General features: G+C 40.6%; 1 protein-coding gene across 1 annotated transcript in view; it reads right to left on the bottom strand.

Annotated features, from left to right (window-relative positions):
- Window positions 1-27,113, bottom strand: part of LOC119466162 (protein bark beetle) — a 93,827-nt gene continuing 66,714 nt past the window's right edge. The window contains exons 5-16 of the mRNA XM_037726661.2: window positions 25,292-25,509; window positions 24,903-25,200; window positions 19,139-21,661; window positions 17,365-17,409; window positions 15,524-15,787; window positions 14,958-15,327; window positions 7,926-9,820; window positions 7,147-7,837; window positions 6,614-6,771; window positions 4,469-4,563; window positions 3,991-4,198; window positions 1-2,404 (exon numbers count right to left, since the gene is read on the bottom strand). Of these exons, the coding sequence (XP_037582589.1) occupies window positions 1,659-2,404; window positions 3,991-4,198; window positions 4,469-4,563; window positions 6,614-6,771; window positions 7,147-7,837; window positions 7,926-9,820; window positions 14,958-15,327; window positions 15,524-15,787; window positions 17,365-17,409; window positions 19,139-21,661; window positions 24,903-25,200; window positions 25,292-25,509 (7,511 nt within the window). The 3' untranslated portion in view covers window positions 1-1,658. The remainder of the gene's footprint in view (window positions 2,405-3,990; window positions 4,199-4,468; window positions 4,564-6,613; window positions 6,772-7,146; window positions 7,838-7,925; window positions 9,821-14,957; window positions 15,328-15,523; window positions 15,788-17,364; window positions 17,410-19,138; window positions 21,662-24,902; window positions 25,201-25,291; window positions 25,510-27,113) is intronic.

The raw sequence follows: 27,113 nt of genomic DNA, 5'->3' as shown, positions 1-27,113 counted from the left end.
CAATGTACAAATGTAGGTTTTATTCTGACAGTGATACCAGGATGAATTACTCACCTGGCTCTGTCTCTTAAATGAATTCACATCCTAAAACACAAAGGACTGCACAAAGTATCTTTCTTTCTTGGCACAGGAAAGTCATGCTATGTGCTTATGTAGCTCGATACTATTCAGTATAGTCCAAGGATAACTACTTCCACATTGCTGCATATATGGTAGTGCACATGGCATGTACAATGATGAAAGCACACAAAAGTCATCAGCAGACTTGGGAACACTTTGGGACACAAGTGCTGAAATAATGCTATTGGCATGAATACTGACTAGGTAGGCAGTTATCAGTAAGTACAAACTTTAAAAAGCAGTTTTTACAATATATAACATTCACACTGGTTTTGTGCACTACACAATAACATGAGCAGAAAATGGGACTACAGCTGCTGGTGACGGTGATGCCATGCACAGCATTGCACAATGTTTATAAAAAAACTTGTGTGCACAGTGAAGAAAATCTTCAGCAGCAAGTACTTGTTAACAAGAATTTGTGAGCAAAATGCTCACAAACGGCCTTCTATTAACAAATGGTCAACCAACAGCTCTGTGGACGGATGTGATAAGGCACTTGGCTATGTTTGTGTATTGGGCACTGAAATAAAGCAAGCAGGCAGTAAAGCACACTAACATTCATATTGACAAATGTTCCTTGAATCAACACTCCTCCTCAGCTATGACGAGTATAAAGTAACACCAGTCCTCAAGGGAAGCTGCTATGCTTCAACAACGTTCCTCTGAAAAATCTGTAATGACGAGTTGCTAGAGAAATACCCTTATGCTCTAATGGCTTTGAGTGGACATTGAAATTGCTTGATTGAGAAATTGCATCTCAGGAATCGGCAAGAAGCGTTACTGAAGCACATGACTAGTATAGTCATGGAGCAGCACAGTTCTGCTTGTAGGAGGAGTGTCAAGTCAAAGAACTTGTGAATATAGCCATAAGACTACCTATGAACACAGCGGAGCAATCTTTATAACACCTTCAGCTAAGTTTCACACAGTACCAAGAAGCACCAACAGCGTGCCTTGGTCTTAGAGGAGGCAGAAACAGAGCACTGGCATATTTCCTATGAAGATGCAACAAAGAATGTCACCACTTTCTCAAATATGTTGTACTCAGTGAGAGACCAATTTAATCTCTCTCTTTTGGCTAAAATTCACACTTCATGAAAGTTCTACAGTCACACGAAAATTCTCTCATACAAAAGAAGGAATGTTTGAAACTATTACTTTTTACAATGCAGCAGTAGTTGTGTGTACAGTATGGTATCAAAAATACATCACCATGGAATGAGCACAAATTTCACAGTGCTTTCTAAAGTCTTTTTCTTTTTTATGGTTGTATGGCCTCTATTTTGAGATCAACACTGCAGCAGTTTTGATTTGTGGATGTCACTGGACCAGCAGCAACACAGGCTGCCACAGTCATGTAGCACAGGTATCACCGGCACCACAAGTCAGTCTGGCTGGAAGCACCAGCTGTTCGTGGCCTTGCCATAACAGAACAACACAGCCAAGCCACAATAAAAGCTTTCAAGTTCTTTGGATTGCCCCATGCCTCAAAGCATAATGCTGACACACGATGCACCTTTCTCTCATGGGGAAAACTACATGGCTGTCTCCAGGGGTTGTCGCCTGTAGTAGTTGTCAGTGTTTGCATAGTGCGATGGGGGGTACGGTTCTGGCCTTTTAAATGTGTTGTCAGCTGGGTCCATAGGAACAACCTGTGGTGTCTCCAGTGATCGTTTCATGTCTAGTGTTGAATCTGTTCCTGAACTCCAGTCTCGGGATGCATCTAGCGAATCATCGTAGCCACCAACAGAGCGGTCCATGTACCCACGGTTTTCATAGGTAAGGTCAAACGTAGGGTGCTGTAAGTCTGTTGCACCTTTCCTTGCTTCTGACACAGTCGTAGGGTACTTTTCTTCAATATCACTGCTGTAGTCCAAGGCAGGATTGCGAACTTCATGCACTGTATCATCATAGCTGCGGCTATCATCCAGGTCATAAGTATACTGTTTAGCGACAGAGTCTGTGCTTCCATTGTGTTTGGATGGATGCACAGGAAGTCGAGGTGGTGTGCTTGTTGGGGTGTCAGCAAGGGCCCGCTCAATACGATGTTTGTAGTCAGAAAAAAAGGCATCCCGGTCAAGTGAGCGGTTGGAGGCTGAGCGAATTGAAGCTCGTATAGAGTTCTGTCGCTGAAGATGTTGTTTGTGACGTTCTTGTGACTTGCACCACCAAAAACCAAGAATTATGCAGACACAAATGAGCAATACTCCCAGCAGTGACATGGCAGTGATGGAAACAGGTTCCTGGTACCAGTAGTCACTCCGCACCACAATTTCTTGTGCTGCAATGAGAGAAAACCTGATTAGTGTCTAAAGCCAGTTCATTTATAAACTGCTTGTACTTTGTCAGCCAAGACTCCCATCGAGTGTTGTTTTTGGCTTCAGTGTTCAGTTGTGGTTCAAACATTCTTTATGACACTTGACGCCTAGGCAGGGTGAAGCCCACCCTATTAACTTGCCGGACAAAAAATGAAGTTTTTACCTACCTACCTACCTACCTACCTACCTACCTACCTACCTACCTTATTGATTGCAGTATAAAGAAGACAGCCTGCTCATATGAAGCACATAGCTTGAAGTAGTTTTAAGATAATTCTTCATCCACAGAAAATTAACAAACCTCCACATGATTTTGCTTGCAGCATTTCTTTCACTTAATGTTGTTTCATTTAACTTTTACATATATTCCTCATTCAAAATGGAACTACAGTTAAAAAGAAACTAAATTAAGTGACCACATGATCATGGACAGGGGCTAATTGCACCTCCACCTAGTGTATTTCTGCAGAACTGACTTGCCACATTCGGTGTCCTTATACTTCAAGTTGTCAATTAATTTAGCTTTTCCCATCGATCTGCTGGCCTCCTCGTTAACTCAGACCACCCCAGGAAGGCATTGGTTCTTGGTTCAATCCCCGGACCAGGACTAATTTTTCTTTGACTGCAAAGTCCTTGTTTCTGAGAAGGCCACATGGATCTTCTTTATTGTAGCTTCATGCTGCTGTGGGGTAGATGGCAATTTTTCCTTTCAGAGTGATTCCTTGGTTGTCAAGCCCCACCCCCTCCTCTCTAACCCCAACGCACCAGTGCCTTCTGCAGCTCATCTTCGCCCCGTAGCAGCTAGCTACCTTACTTGATCAAGACTAAAGGTAGTGGGCACTTATGATCAACATTTGGTACTTATAAATGCTCTTCAAAACAACTGTTCTTTCCCAGTCATCTGTGTGTTCTATCGGAGGCCAGGTGCTCAGTGCGTTATATTACCCCCACCTCCTGTTTGCATGCCCATGGTAACCATATAATGTATACTGTACATACTGTATGCCAATGCATATGCCTTTATTATTTTATTTGGAAACATGGCAGGTCAATAATATTTAATCAAAAGGTTCCTGAAACAGTTTTTCTTGAACCTAAAAGAACAATCTATGTGAGGATGCCATTCAAGCAAGGCAGCATTTCTTTTTTTTTTTTTTAACCTAGCCAAAACAGGAGAAAATACTAATAATAGCCTTTGTACACTGCCTCTGTTTAAGGTAGTACAGATGTCGCAAGCCAGTGAGATCACCTACTCGTGATAGCAGTCGCCCAGTTGATGTCATATAAGCAGGCATGTTTTAAAAAAGTGTGATATTGCAGTAAGCAAGCAAGATATAATTACAGGTTTTATGCACAATGGGTAAACATGCCTGCCCACAAGAACTTTGTCTATCATTCAGAGCATAAGGTAATTACAAAACTTTATTTCCAGGCCAAACTGTATGTAATGCTTAGCCTTCATTAAGCATGGTTAAGATGTACTTCAATTAGGTTGCTCTGCTTACCTCACATTTAGTGCAGATAAACCAAGCATAGGAGTAGCGCTCACCTCTTTCACAAAGAAATGGAAGTCTGTCATTGCAGTCATGAGCCCACACACTTCCTCGGTACAGTACAGCACACTGGTCTAAAGGAATGTCCAGTGACTGCACCCAGATACGTTCATAAAACCAGTCGAAACCTTCTTGCCAGGTACTGATGTACTGCATCAACTTTGTCAATTTCTGCTTCAAGTACGGCATTGATGAAGCATCCAGCTATAACAAGTGGGGGAAAAAGACAGGGCACTGGTGAATAAATGAATGGGTTATATGTCAACATATGATAAAGTGTAGAAGTTCAAAGTACGACAAGCAGCTTTCTAAGAAAAAAAAAAAGGAAGATGATAAAATCTTGGAAACAACATATACGAATACACAGCATACCTGGCCCAACATAGTGTTTTTTTTTTTTCTTTTATCCATTAATTGTTCAGAGCCATTTACCACTATTTCTTTTTTTACACCCAGCATTTGCACTTTTCTTACCTGACAAAATCTCTTGGCTTCATCATGAGTCATTGGTCCTGGTATATATAAGAAACAAGTATCTTCTATCATTTCCCAGCCTCCCATGCAGTTTCCTATAAAGGAAAACAAAACTATTACCAGACAGCAAAAGTGCAGTGGAAATGATGCTGCTGCCATACAGCTTCAATTGAAAGTTAATGATATGCACCTGCTTGCCCTCCTTTTGAGCTTCATAACCTCCAAAGTGCCGTTAAGTTGGCTCACACTTTTTGAGCACTTTTGTTTTCCTCATCAAAATAAAAGGTAGTAAGTACTACAGCCTTTATAACGAAATTCTTGGGGCCTCCAAAAACATTCGTTATACAGGTCACTCATTGTAACGGTCACGTACCGCAAAATCACAATAGAACCAGGACAGACTTATTCCTTCGTTATACAAGTCATTTCATTGTAGAGGCGCTCGACTGTACTTACTGTAAGTGATATACTAAAAGTCAAAGCTACTGCTGACACAGACAACACATTGCTTGTTATGACACATATACCAAGATGCCAAGCTGTCTCTCAACAAAAAAAAGTTAAAAAAAAAGGAAAAACATTTAAGTGCCTGTACATACTTTATGCATAGATTAACTGCAGTGTTATGGCAAAGAATACTAATTGTGCAGCTTTGTACAAACGCTCATACATGCAGTGCACACAGAAGCAGTGCAAATTTATTGCACAGTATAGTGCTCATTGGGAAGCCCTTAGGTGACGTTAGGCCAGTTTCAATAGATTATTAGAGGTCCCTTAAGCAACTTTAACATTTTGATTTATCAAGAAGAGCACACAGAGCATATAGTTCTGACAATTTAGGCAATGTTGCATGCATCAATGCACTCCTGACACTCTTTATGGCAATGGCAACAACACCGGGACACTTGCAGTGGAATCACTCAGCCAATGTTTCAAGAAACTCTGCAGGAGCTACTGATGCCAGTAGAGATCAAATATACAGAAATGTTGAGGACAATACACAGCTACACTGGGAAAAAAAAAAACAAAAAAAAAACAGTGTTGTCAAGACATAAGATTACATAAGTATGCGGAAGCTAGGAAAGTGTTGAGAAAGGGTAAAAAGTTCAGGGGAGGTGCAGGAAAGAGGAAACAGCTTATGGTCACTTCATTTGCCTATATAGCTCGGTTTATGAAGTTGGGCTAGTTAGTTCAGGTTCAGCATTATACAAACTGCACAGATGACAGAGAGAGATGGATGACATAGCCTTTTATGCACCTTTAAAGGCGAATTAAAAAGAAACATTAAGCTGGATTTGTAAATTACACTTATGGAACGCTGAAAATGGCAGTCCTATCACATGTGAGGAGTTGCTAAGCAGTAAAGGTGCAAAAATGAGAGTGCTGGCGATGCGACCTTGTGTGTTCCCACACTAGCTGTCTACAATGTCGCGGATTCTGACACCACCTGCTCAGGACTACTTAACATTTTGTTGATAAAAAAAGGGATTACATTAAACGCCAAAAGGAAGCAAAAACCCAACCAAGCAAGTTTTGAGAACAGAAATGGCCCAAAACATGCGAAAGTAGTTTTAACACTGATGTACCGGCACTGGCAGTTTACACATGAAATTCAAAAAGGGAAAGACTGGGCTCCATTTACTCAGCTAGTAATGAATCCTTTTCTGCCTAATAAATGAAAAAAGAGTTTTGAAAGAATACATTGTGATCCTAAACTGACATAACGTTGCTTTTTAGTGTCCCTCAAAAGAGAGTTCTTGCAGGAGAATGTTCCTTGAATAGTGCCAGTTCATAACAAAATTTTTAATTGAATGTGGTGCGGAGGCTATCGAAAGGCATAGGCTGAAAACATGCACACTCCACTTGTTCTAGGGAGCTAAATCACCAAACTTTTTTTTGCTAGAGGTAACATTGCAATGCCAGTGCTACAACCACATGCAGCATAGCTGTACTGCAACTTATGCTTAATACTGTCATTAAAACAGAACAGCTTCAAATGACAAGTCGTTTTCTTTTTGGCAAAGCAACCTTCAATAATGGTTAATTGAGCTATGTAAACCACAACTCTTTACGAGATGTGCTGCATCTCTAGATAATTACGCTGCGCACTTATAATTTAACGCCTGACAGTGCATGCGCACTTACCGCTGATCACAGTGTCGTTGTGTTCCAAATGTGGCTGAAATCGAACCTCCAATAGTTCTGGCTGATCACTTCTGTCGTAAATTCTTCCCACCACTGCAGATGTGTCCTTGAATCCCCACCAGTTGTTTTCAGCATCAACAAAACTGCTATTCTCTTGCCTGTATTGAAATAACACATAACAATAGCACCACTCATTCAAAATTTATTGCAGAAAAAATTGTTCTTCGAGCAGCACTGGAATTGCAGCATCAATCACTGAAGGACAAACACTGACAACACAGCATAGCATAATTTTAGTTTCAGTGTTTGTAAACGCCATGTGATCACAATGTAAACACAACTGTATGTCAGAACTTTAAATTTTCACTTTTTTTGTTTTATTAATTATTCTTCAAATGTTCTGTCTATTATTACTAACGTTTGTCTTATTCCCTTCAACACAGGTTATCTTACTTTGATATCATCAAATTATAATGCAACACCTCAATGGAATTGACTTATACAAGAGAGTCAAGTTGCAGAACTGTACTTACTCTGTATTGTTTGCTGTGACCATTTCAAAGTAGTTGAGTCTGTTCAAGAAGTAATTTTTGCTGAACTTTTGTCCAGAGCTCTCAGCCAGCACAGTTGCCTTGAGTTCTTTTGCGGAGGCTTCATTATCCCACAGCCAATTATGGTACACTAATTGTCCTGAAGACTGTGTCTTCTCAAAGCCCAGGACACTCATTTGCCGGTATCCTTCACTTTCCACAATCATATTTTCACTGAAGTTGAATGTCACTTTCTCCAACACAACGTTGTCCCTGAAGGCAGCACTTTCTCTTGCAAAGTAGTTGCGATACACATGCAGATACTGGTACATCCCAGTCTCTCCACTGCGAACATAGAGGCTTTCTCTGTTTTTATTTTGGGTAAAGAGGTTGTTGTGGACATACCCTTTTAATGCTGATACTGAATTTGTTGAGCTCACAAATATTCTCAGGCCACCCTGATTATGCATGAACAGGTTTCTTAGAATATGCATCTCCATAGAATTCTGAATGTCAAAAAAGACAGCAGCCTCAGAGGAACTGAAATTTCCAAACAAAGCATCGCCATTGTCTTCAAATCGGTTGCCATGAAGTGTCAAGATGGGTGTTATTTCACCTGCGCTACGGTATGCAACTGCTCCACGGCGGTTCTTGTTAAAGTAGGATGCAGTAATGTTGTGCTTGCTGTCACGAGCTATAAAAGAAAAAGTAAGGCTTTCATTAGTTTTTAAGCACACTTCACACCAACCTATCATTATGTATAGGTACTTAAATGCACTTACCTGTTATTGTCTGTAATGGAATGGTCACCACTTCAGCAATGAATCCATTGAGACCACTTGCTCCAGTCGCATGTAGTTTCACACTAAGAGTGGTTCCTTGCGACCTGTAGAAAGTCATCTGGGCCATGTTTTCCTTTGATTCAGTTCCAACACTGATATAACCAATCCTTTTCACTGTGCTGTTGAAAACATCACCATCAAAAATGCTGATGCTGTCTGGATAAGGAGTGAATTCTGTCGAGTTGAAGAGGTTTAACTGGAGTATTCTAAAGCCAACCTTCTGTGACAGCCGAGACTTGCTAGTAAAGATCTTGATGCATTCTACTGGGCGATTGTCGTACTTGTAGTATAGCAACACTTTTCCACCAACAGGAAATGCTTTATTGTTGTCACAGATATCAACAAGGCCAAAGATATTGTAGGGAATGTCAACAGGCCCCAGTGGAATGTAGTTTAGTCTGTCTGCTGTTGACGTCTGACCATTAAGGGTGACAAAATTTATGCCAGTCCCACGATTGTGCGTTATATTTACAGCATGTACATACTGATATCCTGGGGATGCTATGATGTCAATACCATTTGAAGCGCATTCTGAAATGTTCAGGTGCTCCAGAGTTACGTCCCTCAAGACAACCTGCACAGCTGGTCCCTTTTCATTGTGGAGTATTCCCGCCTTGCGGATGTGAACATTGCGGAGAGACGAGGTTGGAGGAGTGTAGTACCGACTGCTTGCATATACTCCGCCACCTATGCCAGTCGGGGCTTTGTGATCTGGCACAGAAAATCGAATCCCACCCCAGAAGTCTTCCTCTGGCGCTGTCAATTCCTCACCACAGTGGATGTACACAAACTTGCGATCATATGGTGAGCAGGCATAACTGTGCTCACCATAACCATTCAGGCGTAATTCGCAGCTGGAGAAAGAGGACTCATGGCCATTGCACTGCAGTGGATGCGGCCACGAGTTAATGATGGACAGTTCAGTTGGGCCAAGCTCATGCCGGTACCCTCTGTCAGTCCACACATCAAGTATTCCAAAACCAAGTTCGCGACAAACAACTTCTGCATTGCGCTCAGTGAATCGCTGATCACAAACTGGCACCCATTGTAGTGTTGTTGAGTTGAAAAACTCAAGAAAGCCATCTCTTCTGTTTGCAATGCAGGCCTGATCAATGCAAAGTCTGACGGATCTTCTTGGCAATGCTCTTTTGTAGCGAAAACTGGGTTGCAACTGCTTGAATGGGCCCATTCTTATTGGAGACCAAGGTCTTCCAACAGCATTGAGGTCACCAAGGACAAGGATACCAACGCTAGGATAGAACTGAAGTTCCACACCTTCTAGAATGGTCAGTGTTGCATTGGGAAGAATAGTAAGGTCGCTTTTCACAATATATGGGGAGTTTTGCTGGTATAAAGTTAAAGACTTGAGAAGCCGCCCACCAAGTGGCCTTGATGTATCCATTCTATATCCCCATTCATTCAATTCATCGTAATGCAGCAGAGGTCCATTAAACTCTGCTCGAGCCAGGTATGGTGAAAAATCTGCTGCTGCATAGCCATTCCAGTCGTCAAGGTCGAAAACTCTTGACTTGATATCAGTAGCATTCAAGGAACCCCACCAGTTTTCTGCAACATTCACTGCATTGTTTAGTGAACTTGTGAACACACCAGCAAGGAATTCATACTGATGAGCTGGATTGACCAGAAGATTCTGAGTGATGTTAATGCGCTGCACTCCTCGAATGCTTACAGCGTAGCTGCTTGGCTCATAATGGTCTGATGTCATACCACTACTTGCATCTGGGTGGTTGTTTTCAAGGAAGTTGTAGTAGAAGTTTGCAGCAACAATACTGAAGCGTTCAGAATGGCTCTCCAGCTTGAATTCAACAACATATCTGAAATAAATTGAGGAACAATGTCAATTATAGGTATGTTGCAAAATCAAAATGGAAATATGAAAACAGGACAGGATAATTTTTCAATTAAAAGCATGACTAACAGCTGTTACAAGCTACTGCATCTACAAATTCTCAGTTTTCTTCAAAACATATATTAAACAAAAGGTATACCAAATTTCATGTTACCCCAAAGCAACTGCATCCTAAGATGTTAACTTAGATAGTCTGTAATTATTAAATGAGCACCACAATTTTCCAACAAGAGTGCCTCCACACTGAATTTTCAAACAAAATGCCACAAACTGGTCAAGGCGTCTGTAACACAATGCCCTATTGACTGTTAACCCTTCAACTGATGGAGGAACATATCAGTCCCATTTTAAAGCTCCGCTTCCTAGTGCTCTATAATTAAAATAGAACATCTGTTATCCAAATTTTGGATCTTGCTCTGTCCCTGCATTTTCAGGAAGCTTTTTCTTAACCTGCATGTCCTGCCATTAGGTTGGCCCGTATTACAGTGTAAGTATATTTTCTTCATTTTTGCATGTCTCCCATCACTTCTACAGCTTTCTTTTTAGCTGCCTTAGAGATAGATATAGTGTCCTTCAAGTAAACTGTCTCCTACTAGCATAACAATAAAGTTAGATATGCCCCATTCACTGGTGAAAGTACAGTGAGATGTATTCCTCTGGCATCACACCTGATGAATTAGTGTCCTACTTAGGCATGGAGAGCATATCCTAGCCTTTGAAGGTTCTTGTTTCAACATATATGAAACACCTTAAACATTTCAAATGCTTGGACTTTCTTTACTGTGACAGAAATTGCAATGATGGTATGCATGAATACTACAGGAGAATTCTGAAGCAGATTGGGAGCTACCATAAGTCCCTTGGTGATAACAGCCTGTTGAAACCATTAGAAGCCAGCAGACAGGGAAGTGTCAAGTTCCTTAAGTGCATACCTGCCAATCTCCAAACTTTCAAATTCCTAAAAATCCTGTGAACAAGACCAAAGAGTGTGTGTGTATGCGTGTGTGTGTGCGTGGGAGGGGGGTTGATAGCATGCATTTTATTAATGTTTGCACAGAGAACACACATAATGTGGCATACACACGCACTTTATTACTTATCATTTATCAAAAGACTAGGACAGCAGCAGAAACTGAAAAGCAACCCACTGTTTTTACATCAGAGCGACATTTTCAGCGACTGCTTCAGGAACTTGTCTGAATAAACTTGCCCGTAGCAAGTACTCCTGTAGTATATGGCGTTTTCTGTGGCCACGAAAGTGTGACAGAGGTATAGAAAGGTACCATCAAAATTTGTTGATCTTACTCATTTTTTAAAATCTTGAGCAGCCCCACCTTTCATGCCTTTAAAGCTTCGTTGCAAATAAAATGCATGTTTTCGTAAAACTTGACGCAGCATTTGTAAAATCATAGAACGAGCAAAAATTTGTAAAGTTTATGAAAAATTTGGGAGGGTTGGTAAGTATTTGCTTAAGCAGGAAGAAGAGAAAACAAGATTTGGAAAAAAAAAAAAAAGGAATGGTGTGCGCAAGGTGCCGATCAAAGGTGTGGTGATGTATAGTTGTATTGGTGTGTTGCAAAATTTTATGCCAAATCCTATCAATAGTGGACTTGGAACTGATTACCTTCACTTGACATCATAAATCTCCCAAAAAAAAGCACAACCCTTAAGGTGTTCAGAAGGATTGGTTTTCTGGCAATATAAGCTGCAGCCAGCTGGAGACAATACTGGTGCCACAATACTCAATAGAAGCATACACGACCTACATGTAGCTTGTATAATATTTGTGGGAAAATAAGACACTGTAAACAGATGCTTAAAGAAAGGATTTTCTGCCGTTTCACAAGTATAGTTATCAACATGCCTAGCAAGAAACTCTGCTAAACTTGTATAGTATACCAGTGTATCAGGTTGCTTTTGATAATTTAGGAAGCCTTGAGGGGGCACAGATGGACAATGACACACATGTTTCTTGATCATTGTCACACAGGTAAACGGGGCAGTGGGACAAATATGGTCCATATTTTAATGCGATATCGTTAGGGGCCTCGTGTTGCAGAAAATCCGGCGTAGGAGTGGGCTCACCGGCGTCGTTGGCGGAAATAATCATCCGTAATTACCCCGACCGCGCAGGCCCTCCGCGTGGTGCAATGCGTTAGTGAACAAAATTTAATTTCTCAAAGTAAAATTCATCAGAAAAATAGTAAAGTACGACTTAACCGCAATCTACAGACGTGATAGCGTAGGATTGTAATTTGAATATACGAGAAAAAAGCCTGATAAGCAGCCAGGGGTCTTTGAATGCTATCTTAAAATCGAAACTTACGCGTCCTCCAAATTTTTTCTTCCATAAGAATGTTTTCCAGCTCTATGATTTGCCTTTTTGCAGAGAATACCACATGAACATTCCAGTAATGTTTGAAACAGTAAAAGTTGTTCACTTGTCATGTCCATAAAAGGTTAAGCCTGGTAGGCAATGTTTACCATCAAAAGTAATGTTTACTCGGCATGCAACAAGGCTTAGTGCATACATTGAGTACCAGATTGGCGAAAGAAACACAAACTGCCCTGTACCATTACCACATGCCCGCACAATATGTAACACAGCCTGATGAAAATGTTCAAGTCTGATTTTGAGCTAGTTGGTTAAACAGGAAAGAACATCAAAGGCTGGTACAAGCGAGCAGCATACATACACACTGAGCATTGATTTACAACTGCATTTATTCATTCCAAGCAGCCCATTTGTGAAATAGTCACAGGCAACCCTTCAAGCCACTATGTGCAAATTCTGTCATATCTACTGCTTATTCTATGTTCTTCTTTCCTTTTATAATTGACATGCTGACTTACCAGGGAAACGCATGTCAAAATTCGGTACAACTTTTAGAGGCTGTTTTATGTCAAGATAAATTAAGAAATGAAGGCCCTTGAATAAAAATATGGGGTCGTAAGAAACAACTGAAACAGCAACAAACAAACATTAAATAGCTTTTAAAAGAAACGAAGATCATCAAAAAGTAAAAGTAAAAGTGAAAAATCATCTAAAGGTGAAAACATTAAAAAGCAATAAAGAACAGTGGAATACACCCCACAGAATTAAAATAGTATACACAAAGCTACACTAAGTCTCAACATCAGTAAAACGGCAAACAGCAACAAGAGCATCTTGCACTCTTGCAATGGCAAATGACCAAAGTGTTGAACCAATCAGTCTAGCAGATAGTCAAGCTCTTTTCTAGAAACAGAAATAGCATGATACTGGAAAAGGAAGGTCCATGGTGTTCAATGAAAAATGCCTAAAATATATCTCATGAGCACATTGATCCCTGTAAATTCTGATTACATACACCTGGACAAAAAATGGCATACATCTACACACGATGCTATGCAAAGTGAAACTGCAACCTGAATGGGACTTTTAAGTTGTGCGTTTGTTCGTGTAGATGATGGTTTGACCGATGTATACACAGTGCTTACAGCACAAGAAACGCCACATAGTTTGTGCCTTTCAAGTCCGGTGTTGTTTACGAAATGCTACTTTCCTGCAGCTGTGCATACATCAGGCAAACTGGCTGATGCATCAATGATCATCTGTGTGAACATGCAAATAATTTGATGTCAAACTAAATGGCAATGTGGCTTTGCATAGTGCCATGTGTGGCAGTATGCTGTTTTTTTACCAGGTGCATGCAATTAGAAATTAAAGAGATCAATGTGCTCTGGAGATATTTAAGGCATTTTTCACTGAATAGCATGGACCTTCATTCGTTAGCATTCCACCTGTTTCTCTCTAGAAAAGAGCTTGGCTACTGCGAGACTGAGAAGGTTCAACATTTTGGCCTTCTGCCTTTTAAAGAATTCAGGGGGCTGTCACCCAACTCTATCACGTTGTTTGCCACTTTGCTCGTGTTGAAACTTAGTGTAGCTTTGTGTGTATTATTTTTATTCTCCTAAACACATTTCACTGCTTTTTATTTTTCAATTTTAAGTGATTTTTTCACTTTTGATATGTGCTTTCTGATGATCTTCTATTTCTGAGCTGTTTAGTGGTTGTTTCCGTATGAGATGTTTTTTACAATCTTCTTTTTTCTTTGTTTTGAAGGACTTTCATGTCTTGATTTACCTTGGCATAAATCAGTCTCCAAAAGTAGTACCAAATTTTGACACATGTTCTCTGATAACTCAATATGTCAACTTGATAACGAGAAAATAAGATAGAATAAGCAATAAATATGACAAAATGCATGTGCAATGGTTTACAGGGTTGCCTGTGGCTGTTTTAACAAGGGGTCGCTTGAAATGAATAAACATAGTAGGAAGACTATGCTCAGTGTGTGTGCGCATGCATGTGTACGTGCATGTGCACGTGTGTGTGTACGTGCTCCTTGCTCATCCCGTCCTTTAGTGCTGTTCCCTGTAAATCTTCAAAAATTTTGCTTATTGCAAATATGCACCCTTCTGTATTTTAAACCAGTAATTATAGTACTTACTGCATAGGCGAGATTTCACTGCGAAGCTGTTAAAGGGATTCCACAACAGTTTTCGTGCAGCAGCGTGCCACAGCGTGGTCGATATCAAATCGAATGCAATGCAATGTGTGTCAAAGCCCTATATTTGCTTTGAAACGTAATGATCAATGACTATTAGATAAAAGTTACCTTGCCAATATGTCATTCAAACATAAAACTTAAATGTGCATTCTTTTTAACCAGTAATATGTAACTTTTGTTTCTTACATTGCGTTATACTGTCTCCATGTCTCCATATTGTAGAACAGCTAAGAGTTTGTACAGCTACAACTCTGAAAGCCAAAAACATGTTGCTGCAGTGCAGACTGCATGGGAACCATCACTAAGTACAGCCAGTCGCGGCCTCACTTGAATGCAGCCTGCATGGAAGCCATTACTAAGAACAGCCAGCCAACACTGCTTGAGCGAGGCCATGAGCTAGTAAACAGACCCCTAGAATTTCCAAAGGGTGTGAGAACTCGCCTATACAGCTTCGCTGTCTTGGATGTATCACTTGTCAGATTGGCATACATCTGTGAAGGGTTTTTTTTGTCCTGCACTTATTCCTACTGACAAACAAATTTTACTTACTTTCCCACGTTGTTGAGAAATTGGTTCTCTCTGATGAGCATTTCTTTCTCCATGCCACCAATGGTGAAGACTCCTTCCCCAGAACTGCATTCATTGCTTTCGACTGTGTTCCAAGAAGCATTGAAGCGAGCAAAGTGCCCATCTATACGGAGCTTGAAGTTCCTGTTGCTCTTGAGTGTTGAATTAATAAGCACCACACTATGCGTGTAGTTCTCATTGTAGTCCCAGACATATGGCAGTCTCAGATCAATGCCACCATGGTTGTTATTAAATTCTGTTTTGTTGATGATCCAATGGAAAAGGTTGTTCGAACTTCTGAGATCTCTACTGTAGTGACTTATCCCACCTTGGTTGTTGGAGATTTGATTTCCTGCACACCAAAATGTTTTTCATCATTATGACAGCTTTTAAACAACCTCAGTGTATTTTCATTTTTTTTTCTTCCTGCTGCACAATTAAAATGAAAAGCTATGCAGGCAGTTTTTGAGATCATTTATGGTGTCATTTAGGAACAGCCGGGAAAACTACATACAACAAATTTTTGTGATATTGACAGAATTTCTTACCTGTAAGATTGTAGACTATCTCTGCCAGTGAAGAGGTGAGAGGATCCCATAATGGTGACGAAACAAGGATAGCATATCGTTGAGAATCCCTTATGGTATTTTTCAGCAGGTGAATGGTTTCATTGCTGTAGCGATGGTAGTAGAACGCTTCATCCGGGCCTATGTCTCTATTGTAATGGTTGCTTCCAAAACCATAGCCACAACTTGTAATGGTGTTTCTTTCAATATTCAGACTGAGCTTGTACTCTAGCCATTGGGCTTGACCTGTTAAATCAGTAGGGTGTATACACAATACATGTAGTGAATGGAGCAGCTACAGCAACAGCCAACACACTTTGGCTCACACCTGATACCTTACATTTCTAGCAGCAAATGCTAGGACACAAGTTCTTTTTTACATCCAACTCATGCCATGCTATGCACCGACAGCTATGCTTACATAGCTCATGTGCTATCATTTCTCTTGTGCCTTTTATGCAAGCCTCTCAGCCTTTTCAGCATAGCAGTAAATTATTCATCAATGCAATGTAGTCTTCGTATTTGCTAAAGTCATATGTCTGATTCAAATTAGTTAAACGCTGCTTTTGTCTAGAGTCATGTATTTTATCAGTACAACTATAACAATACGATGTGTTATTCACACAATGTAATAAGATAGCAATAGCAATCACATCACATCATTAAGTAAACTTGCTCACAAGGAGATATAGAAGCATTAGCTTTGCATGACTGACTGAATGTGACTTTGCACACAGCGCATTTACATTTTCACACAACAGTTTCGTGATGGTATCATGCATTTTTTATTACTACCTCATTGACAAGGTCTTACTCAGTCATCAAAGGCATCTTCCAATCTAGATTGCATTTTCTTTCATTTGCACGGTCAAACCTGACAGCCGATTTCTCCAAGCCCATGATCTCTTATACAGTTATTTTCTTCTTCCTGACAAAGCAAGCTCTACTTGTACCATAACAACATGGCTTCTACAATCAAGAAAAGATTTTTGATGATTTCATAGATTTACCTTTACACAACTCGCTCATTCTCTCCTACGGTAATTAAGGCAAAAGTAAGAAATAAGGTTATTTAGCTCTCTTTTTATTTGTTGCAGCCAAACAAAAATTACATAATCACAGTAAGGTGTTGGCTTGGGCTAGTTGGTTAGGTTCTATACTGAGAGTGGCACAAAAGAAATGGATGAGTGAGTAGACGGCACACAAGTATGGCACATGTGTGCTACATAGCATGGTACACAATCGCAATTGACTGCACAATACAGGTCAAAGTAAGGTAGCCAAGCATTTGCAGGAGGTGCAAGAGTGACTTCACTTTTTAATAGTGATCTCCATTGGTTGAATATAAAAATAAAAGAACTATTCTAAGCATGAGAGCAACTGCCAACAGAATTATTTATTGCCTGCACAAACTCTGGTGATTGTGGAAGGTGATCATATCAGGCTATGTGAACTTGCAGCAGGAATTTTGCTCCTAGTCAAGCGGTGTAAATGGTCATTAACTGCTGCTTAAGGTACACCTGCCCTGCCTTCTGACAGGCAGCACTTTTTTCTAAAGGAACTTTAAACAATCTCATATCATAGTAAAAAAAAAAAAAAAAAAAACAGTAATGTCACTTAAGCGAGACACATATCTATAAAGCACAGTTTCTTATTCTTCCTTACTTTTTCTTCTTTCCAAACACATTCACGCTTGGTGCTGTGAGACCCCCACCACCACATTCATCTTTCTTAGCCACACATGCTTAGTAAGATGCATCAGTAATAAAGAAAAATATTTTTGAGGGGGGAAGAATGAAAGCACAAACAAAAGTATTACCAACCTGAGTTTTTGCAGTAAAACCCTGTGCAAGGCCTTTGACGAGCACCTAGAAGACATGACAGGCTATTTTACCAACAAGACTCATTATATTTGCATTATATCATTGTGTTATATTTACAATCACCTCGTAGCCCCCGCCGACTCAAATATCTTGGGCTTCGCCTTTCCCCCAATCTGACATGGACTCGTCACATCAATAAAATTATGAAATCCGCTAATCAAGTACTAGGATTCCTTCCCCATAACCTCATGCTTGCATCCCCTCCAGTCAAACTCCTTGCTTACAAGACTTTCATATTACCCAAATTAGAATATGCTAGTTCTTTATTTGACCCCAACCAAGCCAACCTAACCAACACCCTTGAATCGATTCAAAACTGCGCCACTAGATTCATTCTTGACAATTATTCCTATCATTCTAGCATCTAGACCCTAAAAACACAACTTGAACTTAACACTTGCCTCATGCCACAGGATTGTGCGCCTATGTTGGTACCACAAATTTTTTCATGCCCCATCAGCCGAAAACAACCCTATTCATCCAATGCACTGTGCTTCACGCCACAACCACCCGAATGCCATTAACTTGAAGAAGTTCATACAACCACCTTTCAGCAACTCTTTTTCTGCGTACAGCCAAAGACTGGAATGATCTTCCTGCCCAAATTGCTGTGATTACTGACCACCTTCTCTTCAAAGACTCCATCATTAATTACGATACCGAATGGTGTATCATGTTTACTGCCATTGTAATACCCCCCCCCCCCCTCATGTAATGCCCTCGGGCCTTTGAGGTATGAATAATTTTTTTTAAAAACAGACAGTCATGTAAAACAGTGCTGTTAAGAGAAAAAAAAATCCCCAGAGCCCAGTGACCCTTTGCTTCCCTTAACTCAATTACTGTAAATAGCAGTTATGAGCCCACAACTCCACAATAAACTTAGAGACTCCCACATGCTCCTTAAAAAAAAAATCTCAATACACCTGGAAAACTTTGAGAAAACTCAAGTGCCATCTGAAGAACTCCTGAGAACTCGTGGAAAAAGCTAGGAGAATCCCTTGCAATCTGCAAGTGGCATGCAGTTTGCATGCAGGAGCAGGTGTGTGCATTGGCCTCTTGTGTGGTGGCCTTTACTGAGTCTGGTTTACTATAAGTGCACCCTCTCTTCGAATTTTCTTGTTTATTTTACGCATTGTCTTTACAAACTCACAGATGTCACATATAGCACATGCAGTGAAATATGAAATCGGAATGAAGAAAGAGCATCTCGCAGTGCCTGTGCACCAGCATTGCAAGCACTGCATCTCAACAAACACTGTGGCATGATGGTCTCCATAAAAAAAATGAGCATTTAGCACACATTAAAGAACCCCAGGTGGTCAAAATTAATCCGGAGCCCTCAACTACAGCGTCCCTCATAATCAGAACTGGTTTTGGCACGTAAAACCCCAGAAAGAAGAAAGAAGAAGAATTTGTCAGTTAGCAATGCAAGTATGATCTCTTTGCTTGCTTGAAGTGGCTGTAGCATAGTGGTTAAGGCCATAGGTCTAAAACCACACAACTATTGGTTTGATCCCAGGTATACCTGCTCGAATATCTTTTATGTTACATTGTGTCATGCCTGAATCAAAGTGTGGTGAACAAATTAACACTATAGGCCTATTTCCTAGCTCATAACTGCTGTTTACAGTAAAATTGTAATATGCAAAGCAAGTTGTAACAAAGCTGTGATGATCAACATGAAGTATTAGTGATAGGCACACAGCAGACTTACCTAGTGGTTGAACTGCTGTCATCATCAGTGTAGCACCTCCTCTTGGCGTTGATCCTGTCTCGTACCTTAGTGTTACAATAAAGCCAGTTTCTCTTAAAGGGAATGATGTCAAGTTTTTTCTGACATCCCAAATGGGAGCAGATGTGTCTTCAAAATCTCTGCCTCTTCTAATCAGAAGAGTTTCCGTAGAGTCTTCTCGAAAGGGGTCCACTACCATAATGCCAATAGCACGCTTGTCTTCACAAGACACTTGAAATTCCCTTCTTGTATTAGGAGTGGTTCCAGCTACTCGTATATAACGCCTTTCATCAGGGTTCAGCCGAATGTTTTCTGAAATGACTGTGACTGCATCTTCAGCCCAACGCACCATATCTCTCTGCTCTTGCCTCGTGAAAACAGGGTCATACCATATGCCACCACCTTGATTTCCTTGAATCATGTTGTCTGCTATATCCACACCTTGAGATCTTGTTATTATCCCATGATGATTGTTGTTATGGAGTTCTGAAAATTTGACCACTGGATTATGGATGTCCCTGAATATGTCATTCCACATTAGACCTATTCCAGAGTCTGTGTTCTCCCTCACAGTCAGGTGCTCCAAGATGTGGTTATTGAAGTCAACCTGTAGTGCAGGCTTAAAGGCATGTGTGGCATAGTCGAGCTGTCCTGCTTTTTCAATGATGACATTCTTGAGAATACTGGGCCTCGCATGAACACCCAAGCGAATACCAGCCCACGATGGCCTGACACAGCGTATGCCTACTTCAGAAAAACATGAGTTTTCAAAATCTTCTCCCACAACTTCATGTTTGCAAGTAAGAAAACTGGTGTCCATTTCACTGCAGCGGACATTACTTAAAAGTATGTCTCTCGTGCCACCACTTGATGCTTGTGAGGCTGGCTCCATCAGCCAGTCATGTGGGCTCAGAACCATCCCAAGTTGCTGGCAGACAAGTGCTGCAGCTTCAATAGTAAAGCCATACGCACACACCCCACCTGTTGTTCCATTGACTGTCACCTCTACAGTGCCCTCAGTGACTGCAGAAAGTCTCAAGCTTTCCACGTCCATTGGAGCAACTTCCAGTTCCTCTTCCTCAGTGACAATGGGAACAGGCATTCCAGTGAACACAATTTGCTCATTAGTACCATCACTCTCAAGTTCTCCTTGGACCATCATACCGATTGACTGTTCAAAGTGCAGTCTCGTTCCTGGCTTTATGAGCAGCTTTGACCCATGTTGCACAAAAATATCTTTCTTCACTGTGTAGTGGCCCTTCTCAAGGGTGACAACACCCATCACTTCTCCTCCAATTTCCAAGCTTGATTTGAACTGCATAGTCTTGTCTCGCTCAAAAACGGACGAAATTAATTGTTCTGTGTCAAGATCATAAGCACTTAACAAATACTGCAGAAATTTCACAGTTGCCAAGTTGTAACGATCTTTGCGGTCAAAAATTCTGTTGTAGATTTGCACAGCAACATCAGGAGTTGTAGCATCCAGCCCCCAGAAGTTCAGAGATGCATCAATAGTACTGCTGTGGTCATCAAGGTGTGAACCCAGCTCATAGTCTGATGTGGGGTTGATGAATCGGTTCCTCCTGATGACTGTATTGTTTGAAGTCACCACAACAACAGCTGCAACTCTTGACCGTGGATTCAGACGTGGAAAATGCTGTTGGATGCTGTTTTGCTCTAACCTGTTATGATCGAAACTTAGCATCTGCATGCTGCTGCCATGAACCACCCCAATTCTTGCAACAAATGTTCCAGAATTGAGCTTGAAATCATTTTCAGTAATCTGAATTTTGGCAACTTTGTCTGCATGGTGCTCCAAGTATTCTCCGTGGTCCTTGTTTTCAATCCAAATTACTCCAGATGTGTGGTTCATGAAATTGTTGTGCTTAATAGAAGCATTGACGTTAAGCGCTGGTGTCATCTGAATTGACAACTTGTGTGATCCTCCAAACTCTGCAGCTCCTCCAAATCTATTGTGTGTGATGTGCAAGACATCACCTTCACCTATACCATTCACAGAGTTTTTCATCCAGCATGACTGGTAAACAAGAGCAGCACCACCATTTGCTCCAAGTGTGTTCATACTGATGTTCCAGAATGCATCAGCCCTACAGACATTTCCAAGTAAGACTCCAACGTCACCATTTGATGATATGTTTGAGAATGAAATGTGGGTGGTAAAATTAAAAGGGATCCAGTGTGATGTTTCATTAAACCACAGGGCAATGCCCCTTCTTGAGTTCCCATGGATGAAAGACTGCTGAATATGCTTGTAGCCACCAGCATAAGTAGCATTAATACCATCGCCTTGATTACCACTGATATCACTTCTGTTGATGACAAGATCTCCAACACCTTGATCTATGTGAATACCAGCAACATGTGAATTGTTCTGAATCTCTGTCTCCACAATGCTAGCACCTGCCACTCCATCACGGAGCCAAATACCCCGTCCATTGTTGTTACTGATGTGGCAGTCTGTCACATTAAGGTCGTAGTCTTTTCCTGAAAGAAAAAAGAATTGCATATGTGAAAGCAGCAGCATACTCTCTCATATGAAGGTGCATAAGATGCATTAATACACTCTGTTTAAATGGAGCTTTAAAGCGACAGAAATTTTATTGCATCCAGTAGTGTTCAGTTTAAGAAGAGTACACAATAGGGTTAACAAATAAAAATTCTAAATACCTGAAGCAAAGAAACAACAGCATGTAGGGCATTCTCTATCACATTTCACACTGCCTTGTGCACAAGGAATATATGCACAAATGAAAGAAAGGCTGATGAATTTTACACAATTTGACCCATTGTCACTAATGTGGTAGTCACCAATTCTCAAAGTGCCACAGACATTTCTAGCATCTATGTATTATTAAAATGGGTGTGACTATTATATAACTAAAACTGTGAGCACGCCTTGATGTAGAATATAAAATATGAGCAGCTAGAGCTTAATGTTATCGCTTGCCTAGACATTGCTTTTAATTATCGTTAATACCACTGACTTGAAGTCATCAAATGCCCTTGAGATCTACAATTTCACTGGGTTGCTTACCATGTGCAAGTTCTCTGATGAACTTTGTACTCATATCAAGCGAAAGTACCTTATGCAGCCACTTCTTTGACGGTTCAATTAGGTAGCTTTAAAGAAGAAGCCTTACACTAAAGCTGCATTAAAACTTACTACACTAATCATTTGTTTAAACACACTGTTGTTGTGGATTTAAAGTTGAAGATATCCTACAGAGCCAAGTACTCTATTTTGGCCTTTGCATATATGTTTTGTGCTTGCTCATGTAAAAATACATAACTTGAGCGATGAAGCTTGCTGCTATTGATAATAGCCCATGCTATATCAAGAAGGCATATTTTTTCTTTATTACAGTGACCAAGCCTGTGCAAGATTGCACAGCAGCGTTTATCACAACCCATCATTGTTAATAAATGGTACCATGTGAATTCAGCAAGTACAATTAGCATGTGAGGTGTTAGTGTTCATTATAACTGAAGAAGTTTTATAGGTAGTCTTGTTTAGTTGAAGTAGAGAAGAGATGTGTTTAAATTATCTGAACAATGTGATCATGGAAAGACTAAAAAGTCAACCAAAATTCCATGTATAGTTGTTCTTATGATAAATTTATCTTTATCCAAGTTTTTTTAATCAGTCGTCCACTTGGCTTAGTAAATTAATTGCATAAAATGCTCAGAAATTACGCTTTGACTGTGCTGAGTGTGACGTGCAGTCCTGTGACTTTTTTAAATATTAAAATTATAACTTTATAGCTAATGACAAGGAAAGCAACCGTGTGTGTGTGTGTGTGTGTGTGTGTGTGTGTGTGTGTGTGTGTGTGTGTGTGTGTGTGTGTGTGTGTGTGTGTGTGTGTGTGTGTGTGTGTGTGTGCATGTGTGTGTGTGTGTGTGTGTGTGTGCATGCGTGCGTGCGTGCGTGCATGCTTAAAATTAAACATTTGAGCATAACGTTATAGACGATGCACGCCCACAGGGCTGTAACAGCTAGTGCATGCGCTGGGGGCCACGCTCGTCATACCAATGCACACCAGGTGCAGCTACGCTTGCAAGGCTGCATGAGCAGGCATTGTGTTACATTGCATTAGCATAGGAGTAGCAGATCGCCCCATTTTCCCTTTCACTGCACTTTCGCTTAATCACAGGCCTTCGCCTGCTGTGCATGCGCACTTGAGTACACCCTTTCCTGCAAAGTTCCTGAAAAGTTCCTGCACAGCTTTCCTGCAGAGCTCAACTGCTCAATCACTGAGGATGAGCTCAACATAACTTCTAAGAACGAAATTATGACTAGAAGTGGGGGGGCATAAGATTATACCGGGTGTTAAAAATTAAGCTTTATGGTTTTTTAAAAATTAGGCACTGGGAAGCACGCGAAGACCACCTGTGCAAATAAGTTATGCGGCCAGGGGGACACAAAGTGAGATAATAATTATCGCTGTCAGCAACTGAATTAACTAAAATTGAATAAACTTTTTATTGACTACAGTAAGTGTGTATGTTTGTATTCAAAAGTTAGAGGCAGTCGTGTTTCTACACAGTTTCACTTGGAAGAATTCTTCTAGCACGTCTGTGCTCCGAGATATCAGACTCCAATTTTAAGTGTCGTTCACATGATTATGCATGCAAGAGAGTGAGGATCGGCGCAAAGCTCCTCCCTGATGTGATGCGGCTGCTGCGTGCGGCGTTTAGTCTGACAACAGGGCGGAGGTATAGGCAAAGATGATAACAATTCCCCTTCCCCTCTCGGCTGGTGAAATCAAGATATGACAGCAAGGTGTCACCATTATGCACACGCACTGCCCTCTGGCTTCTCCGCTCACATCATTATTTCCGCATGGCAGCTGCCATCATCGTTACAGGCTGTGCGGTCGCGTGTTACGACAGCGGTTCCAGGTTCTTCGATTTTTTATTTCACCAGCTGTGAGGGGGACAGTTATCATATTTGCCAATGCCTCCGCCCCGTTGTCAGACTAAATGCCGCATGCAACAGCCGCGTCACATCAGGGAGGAGCTTTGCGCCGATCCCAACTCTCTTGCATGCGTAATCATGCAAACTACAATCAAAATTTGAAGTCGGATATCTCGGAGCACAGACACGCTAGAATTCTTCCAACTGATACTGTGTAGAAACACGACAGCCTCTAACTTTTCGATACAAATATACCCACTTACTGCAGTCAACAAAAAGTTAATTATTCAATTTTATTTAATTGGGCTGCTGACAGCGATAATTATCATCTCACCTTGTGTGCCCCTCTGACCACTTAACTTATTTGCACAGGTGTTCTTCGCGTGCCACCCAGTGCCTAATTTTAAGAAAACCATAAAGATTAATTTTGAACACCCTGTATATCATACTATATTCATAGCACTGTTCCAACTATAGCACAAGATGCTCTTTCAAGCTGGTAATTACACGCACATGCACACACACAAAGCTGACATTGTATTCGTGCAAATATGTTATGCCCCAATAACAATGGAAGCATTTACTACAACTTTTCAGCAAGGCAGACACTGAGCAGTAAGCATGTTCACTGTACAATAATCATGAGACTGTTATGACTGTATTTTCCTTCTAGTCAAGGGTTCAAACATTGTCAATATCAATGCATCAAAGTATCTGTGCTTCAAGGTGATAATTCATGCATTTCTCAACAATACACTTGACCTGCTGGCAATGTTATTCAATGCAAAAATAGCAATAAAGCACACTTACCAACATCAAGCACTGCTTCCATGGAGAACTGCAGTTGAGGAAAAATGTCATTCAGATGAGAGTATGTATACTTTGGTGGCTGGAATTCGACTGTGAGAGCTCCGCCTTTTTCTGAAGACACACTTTGTGGCACAGTTGTATTGTCGATGTTAAATCGTGCTAAGATATGTTCATCCAGCTTTTGGTCTCCATTCCATACAGTCACTGTACCTCCTTCAAGCTTAGTTCGGCCATCATATCTCTGCATGTTCTTAAAGTGAATTGTCATCACCAAATTGGAATGCCTGGCCTTTAGTTCCTGCAGAAGAGAGTGCCAACAAGATTAAATCCGCTACACGAGTAGACCACACATTCTCAACTAATATATGCTACATATAAGCCACACTTACCCTTTTACACTCCGACTTATAGTTCTTCTCATCCAGCTGGTAGACAAAAACTGCTGGGTAGCGAATGTTGATCACAGATGAAGATTGACAAAAACTCATTTTGCTCCCTATTTTAGTTTCATGCCGCGTGTAAACGACTCCATCAGCACCATTTTTCATCACTGTCACTCCAGACAAGCTGACTCCTCCTTTGCTTGTGTTTATGAAGATGCCATAACCTGCATAGCCATTGAAATATAATTTTTTCAGTTCTCCTACAGAATATATAAACAAGTTATAAACATTTGTTCACTATATCTGCACTCTTTCATAATTTGCAAGTTTTTATATATGTGCACACAGATCGATAAGATACCGCTAACAGCTGCTTATTTTGGGCTTGTTGACTTTGCAGTGTATAAATGTATTGGCACTCGTAATGCACACCACCTCAAGTTTTTCAATAGCATTGGCTTCATTAAAAAATGTGAAGTGCATCAAAATGCTAGTTTGCTTATGCGTTGATGCTTTCAGTGCCACTAACGTACCAGTACATTTTCGCGTCTCTGTCCCGCCATGTCACTGACATCAGATAGGAATGTGAGGACCATACCAAGAGAGCATTTGCAATTATCCGTGTCATTTTTGCCCTCCTGCATAACCAAAAATAAATTATTGTGTTAGTTTTATAATATCCGAGAAAAAAAACCTAATGTTGGAGGTGCGTAACTTTTGAAAAAAAAGAAAGGCACTGAAAGGGTTAATAAACCTTGATGTTCTTTCACAACTGTGTCAAAATCCAATGGCTCTGTCACTGTCACATTCATGGCCTTTGTCACTCTAAGTAATAAGAAGAAGCTAGATGATTTAGCTTACAACAAAAAACTGTTGCCAAAAGATGAGGACAGAAGCATAAAAGCATAGAAAGGCAACATATTCTTTTAACTCAGTATATTGCTGGACAATGCTAGTCAAAATCACTGAATTCTGCAAGTGTATTTAGAACAGCACCGAAAGAGAAACAATTTGGTTTATACAATTTTAATGGAGAGCAATCAAAATTATTGTTACCGGAACAACATATCAATTTATCTGAAAACACACTGTTGAGCACAGACATGACAGAAGAAAGGACAACCAAATGCCCTAAAGCATTTGCTAACAGATAAAAAAGGTAGTTTTGTAACTATACCAGAAGCAAATGTTTTCTGAGAAAAGGATAAAGGCTGCAAAAGAAAAAAAATCCTTAGGAAGGTGGTGCACACATACATTAAAAAATGGCAATCCATTTGTGTGCGCCAAGAAATGAAATAGGAGAAGCTGTATGCAGCAGTGAAGAATGAAAGGGCATAGTCTCAATCATACATTTTTTACAGTTAGGACTCACAATATTGGTGGACCCTTTCGAACTGCCTCACATTTGACTTCTCTTTGCATTGTTGACCCATTTCATGCGAAGGAGTTTCATTACAATGACATCCCAAAACTTTGGGATTTCTGAAACGCAACCTCTGCAATGCTCCTCAACAGGTAATATTACTAGCATATAAAACACTGGTCAGGCCGAAACTCGAATACGCATCAGCCATATGGCATCCTCACCAGATTTACCTCAGCAACGCATTAGAATCCATACAGAATCGCGCCATAAGATACATTCACTCGTCATACTCATATGATATTAGCGTTTCACCATTAAATGTAGATTCTGGTTCGGACACGCTAGTGCACCGTCGCCATATCGTGAGCTCATCATTATTCCATAAGTTCTACACCAGTTCGCTTCGCCACGCACCTTACATTTTACCACCTTCACGCATATCGCTGCGCACAGGCCACCCAC

Source organism: Dermacentor silvarum, chromosome 1 (genome assembly GCF_013339745.2).
Source record: "Dermacentor silvarum isolate Dsil-2018 chromosome 1, BIME_Dsil_1.4, whole genome shotgun sequence".
NCBI classification, from domain to species: domain Eukaryota; kingdom Metazoa; phylum Arthropoda; class Arachnida; order Ixodida; family Ixodidae; genus Dermacentor; species Dermacentor silvarum.
This window is presented reverse-complemented; position numbering and strand designations above follow the sequence as displayed.